Source organism: Perca flavescens, chromosome 22, assembly GCF_004354835.1.
Source record: "Perca flavescens isolate YP-PL-M2 chromosome 22, PFLA_1.0, whole genome shotgun sequence".
Taxonomy (NCBI): Eukaryota; Metazoa; Chordata; class Actinopteri; order Perciformes; family Percidae; genus Perca; species Perca flavescens.
This window is the reverse complement of record NC_041352.1, coordinates 19355722-19366054: the sequence shown is the minus strand read 5'-3', so window position 1 is coordinate 19366054 and position 10333 is coordinate 19355722. Positions and strand designations below refer to the sequence as shown.

The following is a 10333-nucleotide window of genomic DNA, read 5'->3' as shown; positions in this document are numbered from 1 at the left end:
GACATTATAATATTGTTTCGACGAGCCCTAATGGAAATGTACCATTCCAACTTAATATAAGCAGTGTCTCTTGTCCAGGCCTGTCCTGTCTAATTGGTTGGTTACAGTGCCTAATCGCACAGCCTTTCTGCTATTAACAACTTTGTGGATTGTGTTTATAATTTAGGGGTGAACATTGGGGAGACACTAGACAAGCGCTATGATGTTTATGGCTACACTGGCCAGGGTGTGTTCAGCAACGTGATCAGAGCCAGGGACACTGCCAGAGCCGGCCAGGAGGTGGCAGTCAAGATCATCCGAAACAATGAGCTCATGTGAGTCATACCTTCTTATATATATATATATATATATATGTGTGTATATATATATATATGTGTGTGTATATATATATATATATATATATATATATATATATATATGTGTGTGTATGTCTGTCTGTGTGTATGTCTGTGTGTGTGTATGTCTGTGTGTGTATGTATATATAATGACAAATGACTACAAACATTTTTCCATAAATGTCAAAAATGTATATCCAAACAAGTATAAATACTTAAAATTACAGTACTTTGATTGAAATTGCGTTGATGAACAGCATGTATGATTCTTTTGGTCAACAGGCAGAAGACCGGGTTGAAAGAGTTAGAATTCCTCAAGAAGCTGAATGATGCTGATCCTGATGACAAGTTCCACTGCCTTCGCCTCTTCAGGCACTTCTATCACAAGCAGCATCTTTGTCTGGTCTTTGAGCCTCTCAGGTACTGGGGGAAAAAAAGAAAACACTACTCATGTCTTCTCATGGTTTTAGATCCACTGCTGTTTGTAGCACTAATGTAATGGCCTTGCTTCCTAATTCTCGCTGTATTCTCATCTATAGTATGAATTTGCGAGAGGTGTTGAAAAAATACGGTAAAGACGTTGGGCTCCACATCAAGGCTGTGCGTTCCTACAGTCAGCAGCTCTTCTTGGCCCTCAAGCTGCTCAAACGATGCAACATACTCCATGCTGACATCAAGCCAGACAATATCCTGGTATGCAGTGTGCACCCAATCTTAAAACCTAGTTAATTCAGGTAATAGAATGATGACAATGGCTTTAATATTGTGTGTACTATCTGTTTTGTCCCTAAAAAGGTGAATGAGTCAAAGACCATTTTGAAGCTGTGTGACTTTGGTTCTGCATCCCATGTTGCTGACAACGACATCACCCCTTACCTGGTCAGCAGATTCTACAGAGCTCCAGAAATCAGTGAGTTGCATTGTTTGTATAAATCCCTAATCTAACCATTAGTTGCATTCAAAACAGGACCTTGCTCACAAATCCTTGCTCACAATTCATTTCTGTCTCAGTCATAGGAAAGCCGTACGACTACGGGATTGACATGTGGTCTGTTGGCTGCACTTTATATGAGCTTTACACTGGCAAAATCCTGTTTCCTGGATCTTCCAACAATCATATGATCAAACTAGCTATGGACCTCAAGGGCAAGATGCCCAACAAGGTAAAATTGCGTCATAAAATTTCAGTTGTTTCCCTTTCCGAGAAAGAAGTCTGAGTCGTGTTGCTGCTCTATGCAGTGTTCAAGAAGTTATGGCTGATGCAATATTGTGGTTTTCTTTCCTCAGATGATCCGTAAAGGCTCGTTCAAAGACCAGCACTTTGACCAGAATTTAAACTTCCTGTACATTGAAGTAGACAAAGTGACAGAAAGGGTAAAGTGTTCCCTAGTTTCTTCCACAGCACATAATGAAAGTGATTTTTAATAACGAACGTGCAGTGTTATTTTGTTGACTGTTCAGATCTTGCCATCAGTATTTGCTACATACTGAAAAGTAGTTTTAATGATTCTTCTAAACATATCCTGTCGTATCTGCACCATCAGGAGAAGGTGACAGTGATGAGCACCATCAACCCCACCAAAGACCTGCTGACTGACATGATTGGAGGCCAGCGACTGCCTGAGGACCAGAGGAAGAAAGTGATGCAGCTGAAGGACCTGCTGGATGGCACTCTGATGCTGGACCCAGCCAAACGCATCAGCATCAACCAGGCCCTGCAGCACCCCTTTATCCAGGAGAAGATCTGACACCCTGAACGCCACACACTCCCAGAGCAGACAAAGAACCAACCACTAAACCAGCTCTGACAGGAACTCTGCAGTGAGGCAGCCAACCCACAGACAGGATTTTTTTGGTTCTTCCTCAACTTTATTTTGTTTATGGATACGTAATTGTGTTTTATTGTAAATAGATCATTGAAATGGTAGCCATTCTTGAAGACATTGATTTTGCGATTCATCATTGTAAACTTCCCCTCATACCTGGCAATGCAGTTATGGACTATTTTTTTTTTTTTTTTTTTTAAATTTAACTGGCATTGGAGTGACAGATGTTTAAGTAAAAGATATAATTCCTGTAAATACTGTATGTCGATTGCATTAACAATCTCAAGCAGCAGAAGGTTGAGTTTTGTTGTAGTTGCAGATGACTAAATACATCAGTTTGTTTTTTTTTTAACCACAATTGTCATTGTGGGGCAATGCATGCTTTTGAATGTGCACCCTTTGTGCTCTAGATTTCTGTGGTGCAGGCCTGTGAAAATGCTCTGTATGTACATCAGTGTCCCACATGTGACGGCACCCACCCCCCCCCACCCAACCCCCAACCAAGGCTTCAGGCCTTGACGGCTGAGCAGAAGGAATAGATGCATATTATGTACTCCTTGACCAGGATTTTTTTTAATTTTTTTTCCCAAAACAGGTAGTCATTGTTTTCTGTTGCTGGACATTTCCATGTTTTTTACCTTCCTCCCCCTCCAGCACTCTGGCTAGGTCCTGGCTCTTAAGGCTCTCACACTCAAGTGCCTCCTGTATGAGCCTAGTGTGTTAAAACACCCAACAATGCGGGCCTATTGAAGCCACACCTGTGACCCTCCTCTCCCATTGTTGTGTATATAGTCCATAGTTACTGTCATTTCATGTGTGATTAATTTTTGTTTTTTTCCATCAAGTGGTAAAAAACAATTTGTGATTTCAATAAAGAATAGTTGTGGAAACACTGCTGAAAGTATAAGACAACTTTTAGTAATAAAATGTTTCCTATTGTATACAAACCCCCTTTCTTCATTTAATCCCTAACATGTTGGCATGATGAATGGCCTGATGTGCCGTACATCCTGCTGTAAAATTGTTGAAAGTGTTGGTTAGGAAGCGAAACAGTATTCGAAAGTGTACAGATTTCAAAACTGGAAGTTAGTTGTCAGAAATGGACTTTTTATTTTTGTATGCTTGTACCCAACTAAGTGCACTCTAAAGAAGGCACAGAAGTAAAATGGCGTATTGCTGCAGCCTCAGGACATCAAAGTAAAAACTGAATCCAGTTAGTACAATTTACCTGCCTGATGTCAGACAGAATTGTCAACTCGTTGCACTCGGTGTAGTGGGCGGATTCAAAGGTCTGGACCCAGGCAAACAATTTACAGCTCTCATGCTCCCATCTCTGCAGTGGAAAGTGTAACGGTGCCCTTCATTTCTGGTGAATGATTGCACTTGTGTTGAGCTGCTAAAAAGCATATTGGAAAGTTAGGGAAAAGATACAGAAGTGCTCTGCTTGTATGGAAAACGCTAAAAGAACTTCTGACATGAGCTGATGGGCTGTCAGCCTGTAAGTACATGTGGGCTACAGTGGTATAACCACTGGTAAAGATGTCAGTGTGAATGAGCAGGGATACAAACACCTACTGGCTTTAATCTTAACTCAGACATGAGAGCATGACTGCTGTGTGTAACCAAACCATTTTTATATAATCATGCTATCAAATTCGTGAGGATGAAATTCAAACGCTGCATAGCTCACACTTTACGATGCAGTTGTAATTTCTTGAAATGATCAGAAGAGGGCATCGGAAGCCCTGGATGTTCTCTGTGAACTAAGTCACTGATGGTGACTGGTCTTGGAGTATATTCTCAAACAAAATGTAAAGTTACATTGGGCTGAATATTTATTTACTAGTATTTTTATCAAGATGCATAACATGTTTTCATTTGGATGTGGTTTGATGAGGAAATCTGTTTGATTTATAGTAATATAAGGAGTGTGTTGTCTCCATAAAAACATAAACCAAGTTTCATATATTATCAAAAACCAGCATATAAAGAAGAAAAGAGACTTAAAATATAATTTCTTTTTAATGTCTTTTTTCATTTTTATTAAAACCATACAAACATTTGTAGTCAGTTATAAAAGAGCAAAGTGGCTCTTCTGGCCGAGCGGCAGTGCTGGGCACTTGAAGCTCCGCTCTGAGCCAGATCTGTCTGGCCTTTACCCAGGGCCTGGGAATCCCTGCGTTCAATTTCAAAGTCAATTCTTTATTGGCCCCAGGATACTCCCCATTTCCTCTGCTAAACCTAATGAAAGAGTATTGTATTTACACATTATATATAAAAGAGCACAATAAATGTGGGAAAAAAAAATCCAAAAAAAGTAGAATGCATTTCGCAAATCTTAACTTTTGTGATAGTCAGACTTTTATTATATAAATGTTCTATCATATTATCTTTTTTCAGGTCTCACAAGACACTTTACATGTTTATTTTTATTTATTTTTCATTCACAATGGAAGATTGGCAGTGATCTTTCTCTTTACCGACAGGATGTATAAGGCACATACCTCAATGTAATTTCCTTCTTTCAAAGGAAATGATTTCTACTTTGAAGAAAAAATACCCCATCAATGCACAGATACAAAAATGAGCAAAAAAAAATACAAAAGGACAGTAAAACAATTTGTACCTCATTGCTTTGACGTTGGATAAAAGGTAAACTACTCAATATTCTGTGTTCAGTCACATCAGGCTGCAAGGCAATACTAACACTTTTGACAAAGTTGTCACTGCGATACTTGATGGCAGTACACATTGTGAATTTAAGAGCTTTGGCAGAAACAATCCAGATGATTTCCTATAAAACAAAACACATCACTTTACAGCATGTATCATCATGAGAGGGAAATGAATGTGCTGTGGACCACTGTTGGTCATTAAGACAGATTAAAAACATGATATCTATTTATGTTAGCATACATAAAGCACCAAATGGGACCTTTGATCATCAAGGATAAAAGAATGTCCTGTCAGCTCCGAACAACCGTGCAATCCAACGTCAATAATCAGATTATCACAAACAGAATATAAAAACACTGTTATATACACTTGTGAGTACCTTACCAGACTAACTAAATCAAGCCATTTAGATATCAAGGAGACGACTATCTACGGTGCCTTGAAGACTCGAATGTGTTCGATACCATACCGCAGTTACTCTTGACAAAAAACACCACTTGGTAAAACTTGTTAGAAGCACTGAAACATTTACAGATTCACAAAAGTAACATACAAAACAAAATGACAACAAATGTAAATACACCACTTATTCAAACCTATGATATATAAAGTTATCATCAGGGCCTGTTAAATTACTGACCCATGTCTGACCTGCTGTGGCTTCGTACCTGGGGCATCAGAACGGTAGATACTTGGCACACGGGCTAGTCTATGCACTTGTATGGACAGTGTTCATGTTTAACCTTGAATACATGCATTTTTACCGACAGTGTGTACAGCAAAAACAGTGACAATACACAGAATACTGTTTTAAAGAAGTGATCGTTTCCTCACCATCACATAGAAATACAAAGAGAAGAGCTTCCAAAAATAGCCTACATTCCAGAAAAGGAATACAACTATTCATCTATACATACTTTTGACACATCCCATTTCTGTGTGGGATGCCATTTTTACAAAATAAATGGGTTTGGCAACTGCCTGTTCTAGAACATTTTAAGTACTTAATAAAGTTCTCATAATTGCCACTTTGGTCTTAAAATCTTCACATACACCAGAGTTTTTCTCTTCCTTTTTTTCAATTTTTTTCCCTAAGGGAGGAGAAAGCAGAGAGAGAGAGAGAGAGAGAGAGAGAGAGAGAGAGAGAGAGAGAGAGAGCAGCTACTGCATGATAGCCAGGAACTTGCTCTCCTCAGCCAGTGTGGTGAGTAGAGAGCTCATGTCTCCGATCGCCATGTTGTTTAGGCCGGGGGCCACACTGTGGAAGGTTGCGGATGCTCGAGGGGTGGTCAGGCGTGATGAGGTCCTGGACAGTCCCTGGAAGATGGAGGGACTCAACACCCCTGAGACCAGGCTACCCTGGTCATAGCCATCCTCCAGCATGACACCAAAGTCCAGACTTACCCCCTCATCTAATATACCAGGCACATTACCATCCACTGTGCTGGTCACCTGGTCTGCACCAGGGGAGAGAAGGCTAGCCGAGTTCCCGCTGCCACCGCCTTGTCCCACAGACTCCGCCATGGAGTCCAGCAAACACTGGTCCTCCAAGACAGGGAACGAGGAGGCCTTGAGATCCGCTGGTTCGTACGAGAGGCAGTCGCCAAAGCCCTGCTCTAAGTATCCATGGTCTGTGGCCTCCAGTTTTAGCACAGATACCTGATGTGCAAGGGAACAGTGGTCCCCACTTCTCTGCAGTTGTTGCTGCTGGTTAAGACTAGCCTGGATTTCACCGGAGTTCTCGGGATTGAGGTACTGCTGGGTCCTGACACAGTTCCTGTAACTGTTGTTCGGTGGGCGAGGGACATGGACCTGCCGGTTGTGATGAAGCGCAGTTCCCTGGGAGAGGCTGGGGAGGTTGTCCACGGAGGCCCTGCTAAGGATTAGGTTGTTCCCGATCTGGCAAGAGGTGCTACTGTTGTGGCTCTGCTGGAAGTGGCTCTGCTTTTGAGGTCCATTGGAGGCCTGCTGTTTGAAGGCCTGCGGAAGATGCCCTTCGATGATCTGGGAGAAGTTAGGCCTTCCAAAGGTGTTTGTAGAGTTGTGAGCAGCAACTCTCATCTCCATGCAGGAGTTAGGCGATGTCTCTAGCTTCACCCCAGGGTTGACACAGCAAGCACTTTGAGACTCATTAGCCTGGGCACAACTGTTCTGGAAATCAGAGGGCACTTGCTGCTGAACCACCATGTTTCCAAACCTGCCAAAAGGCGCAGATACGGGTCCATGTTCTGTGCCCGACCACCTTCCACACTGTGTCTGGTGGTTTTGTTCCCTCTGAGGAGACCTGTCAGCACTCCCTGAGCTCACTTCATTCCACTGGATGGGAAGCTTACTAGGGCCCGTCCGCTCTGCTGTCTGCTGCGGCTGGATAGTTTGGGGCCCAGGGAATGCCATATTCAACCCTGAAGTCTGGATCTGTTCTATCGCCTCCATAGATGGATGGGAGGTGTCCCTCTGGCTAGAAGCTATTTGGTCCTCAATGTGCATGTAGGAGCCACCATCCACCTGAACCTGGGAGTGGAGATACTGCACCAGGTCATCTGGTAGTATATCCTCATCCTCAAGCAAAAGACCAGCCTCCCCGTCATCCTCCATGGCCAGGGCTTCTAAGGCTGCGTGTTCTGCGATGCTAGGAGTGTACGGTGAGTGCTGCAGGCCTCTCTGCAGGTTGCCCTCTGAGCGTGTGTAGTTCTGTAGGCTAAAGCTGCGAGTTTCAGGTGTAGAATAATGAGACAGAGGTGGGAGAGGGTGGAGGTTGTTAAGGCTGTTGAAGCGTTGCACTGGGGGCAGACCGCAAATATCCCGAGCCTGCGTCCGGACTGGGTCACTGGCCCTCCGGTTCCCGTTCAGCGGGCCCTCGCCAGGATAGAGGACCCTCCTCCTGTGACCTGCATGTCCCATGTACCCATTGGTGTACCCGTTGGTGCCATCACTGCAGCAATGTGGCCTGACTAGAGGCGGCAAAGAGTGGTTGCTACCACCCTCATCCATCATGGCCATGCGAGTCTTCAAGCTCATGCGCTCCATGTTGGGAAGAGGCGTGGGAGGTGGGCCGCCAGTTGCAGCTGCATACTTGGCTTTCAGGTGGTAGTGCTGTGCTGGGGTTAAAGTGAGCATCCCCCGTGATCCCCCTCCTCCCCCCATACCTACTCCTCCTACACTTCCACAGCTCCCACCAGAGAGCATCCCTCCACCCCCTCCTCCCGTCCCACCTCCATAGTGGCTTGCCTCGCTGGACCGGCGGGAGGCATCGGTGGAGATGGGGTCGTAAGAGTCAGTGGAGCTAAGGTTGTGGAGGCGGCGGTGGCCGGCTGCCATCGTACCCTCACTCTGGGAAGCCTGGCTGGAGCGTCGACTGGAGAAGCAGGGGGAGATGCCTGAGGAGCGCCGACTGCTGCTCAGGTAGGCTGAACTGGTGGCGCTACCACTGCTGTCACGCCGGTCTCGGAGCAAATTGAGCACTGTTAGCTCTGTGCTGCTCAGCTCAGCATGAGCAGGTGGCTGAGGAGCAGACACCCCCCACTGCCTGCCCAGACAGGATCCTGGGGAGAAACACAGACAGAGAAAAAGGAATGAGAACAGTTTGGACAGTAACCACAGATATGAAGTGCTGAAAGGGAGATTACAGGAGGATGAGAGAGAAAAAGCCAAATTATTTAAGTGTAAGTGCGGAGAGATCCCTCAAACAGATGTTGCCATCGACAACAGGCAGCACTTTGCCATGAAACACTGTTACATGCTATTTTCTCTGATATGATATACGGCTTGATATGGTTCTGATACCATTTTCCAGCGGAACAGTACATTTTAAGCATTTGTTTTGCCTGAATGCTTCAGCCAAAATAGGCAAGATGGAATTCAGGATAATTTACGTGCGTGATTTGTACATGCATTTGTGGTGATGTGTAAATTCTGTGTACAGGTGCTTTTTTAACAGTAACAATGCCCCCACACAAGCTCAACCACATATCGAAATAGGATACTACATGCTGCCGTGAATTTGTGAGGGTTGTTGACTTTGGTAAAATCTTTTAAGAGCATTTAGAAAAAGGTTGGACCTCAAATTCAAAAAACAAACATTTAAAACGTTAAACTTACCCTTCCCCAGGATGTTGGGTAGTGTGGAACCTTTTGGGGGCGGTGTAGGGGACAGGGGCCCCAGCCTGGGCAGCGCTCCATTCACCTGCTTCAGCCTCTCCATCTTGATGTGCTCCATCCAGCGCATGGGGCGGCCTATACTTCGCCTCGCCTGCAGGGTCAGCATGGCCGCCGTTGCCGTGGAGACTGTGGAGTCCATGATGGGGGCCGGCTCACCCTCACACTCCTCCTCTTCGTTTTCCTCTTTCCCCTCATCCTCCTCCAGCCCCTCCCCTGGCAAGCGTCTGGCGCTCACAGCATGCTGGACTCCACCGCTGGGATAGGTGCTGACGGGGGACTGGTCACTGCTGCATGTAGACTGACCGCCAGGGCTTGGCTGAGACGTCTGACGGACCAGACAAGAAGAAAAGATTGAGAGAAGGAGGGAAGAAAGAAAAGATGATTATCAAGTTTATTTCAGGAAACACAAGGGTAGATAATATGCAGTGTCATATGTCACAAACAATGCTACAATGTAATCTTTTGAAAGATGTATTCCATATGACATTAGACAATGATCATAGAAAATGACAGGCCATTATGAGAGATAATTCTATCATGTGTTCATGTAATCATCTTGCATAATTGTTGCAGCTTGAGCTGGTCGTCCAAACTACAGAACCAACTGCTGCATTTATCCTTTTAGAAAAAAAAAGAGGTGTTTGGAAGACATTGCTTTGTACATTATTGGGGCATGAGTAATGCCTCCCCCACTGAGCCAGTCAGGACAAACACTCACACACACACACACACACACACACACACACACACACACACACACACACACACACACACACACACACACACACACACACACACAAAGTGGAATCATGTTTTGTGTTTTTGCAGAGGATAGGCAAATAGGATAAAGGCCTCTTGTGAGAACAGCTAGAGCCTAATTAGGTTGTTTACTGAATTTTAGGAACTATGTTGCACTAAGGAATAATGGAATTACTTTTTTTGGCATCAAGTGTCAATATTGTTTAGAGGGTACTGTTTACTGTTGAATACATTTGGCTGCACAATGAAGCCCTGGGCAGTGTCAGGCATTCAGTGCCCTCAGAGTTCTGCCCAAAGGCATGGGCATTGCTCAGAAAAATGCATTGGCTTTGGTAAATATCATTGCCACTCTTGAAAGTGTTATAAACTGACAGTAATAGTCAGGAATAATCCGTTTTTTATGAATGTGAGGGATGAGGGAAACCTACAATGAGAACAAATCTGCCGTGTTTTGGGTGAAAGTCAAGCAGTTGTGATGGGACGAGAAAAGACAATAAACAGACAATAAAACGATGAGCAAGACGGGAAAAACTGTGAGACTCGGAAAGAATATGTTACAATGTGAAGGGATACCTATCT

General features: G+C 44.2%; 2 protein-coding genes across 2 annotated transcripts in view; one reads left to right on the top strand and one right to left on the bottom strand.

Annotated features, from left to right (window-relative positions):
* Positions 1-2442, top strand: part of prpf4bb (pre-mRNA processing factor 4Bb) — an 11046-nt gene extending 8604 nt beyond the window's left edge. The window contains exons 10-16 of the mRNA XM_028569184.1: positions 167-314; positions 618-755; positions 875-1028; positions 1131-1245; positions 1347-1498; positions 1623-1709; positions 1880-2442. Of these exons, the coding sequence (XP_028424985.1) occupies positions 167-314; positions 618-755; positions 875-1028; positions 1131-1245; positions 1347-1498; positions 1623-1709; positions 1880-2083 (998 nt within the window). The 3' untranslated portion in view covers positions 2084-2442. The remainder of the gene's footprint in view (positions 1-166; positions 315-617; positions 756-874; positions 1029-1130; positions 1246-1346; positions 1499-1622; positions 1710-1879) is intronic.
* Positions 2443-4499: 2057 nt separating this feature from the next.
* Positions 4500-10333, bottom strand: part of gli3 (GLI family zinc finger 3) — a 92579-nt gene continuing 86745 nt past the window's right edge. Inside the window, exons 14-15 of the mRNA XM_028569816.1 lie at positions 8936-9320; positions 4500-8379 (exon numbers count right to left, since the gene is read on the bottom strand). Coding sequence (XP_028425617.1) covers positions 5999-8379; positions 8936-9320 — 2766 coding nt within the window. The 3' untranslated portion in view covers positions 4500-5998. The remainder of the gene's footprint in view (positions 8380-8935; positions 9321-10333) is intronic.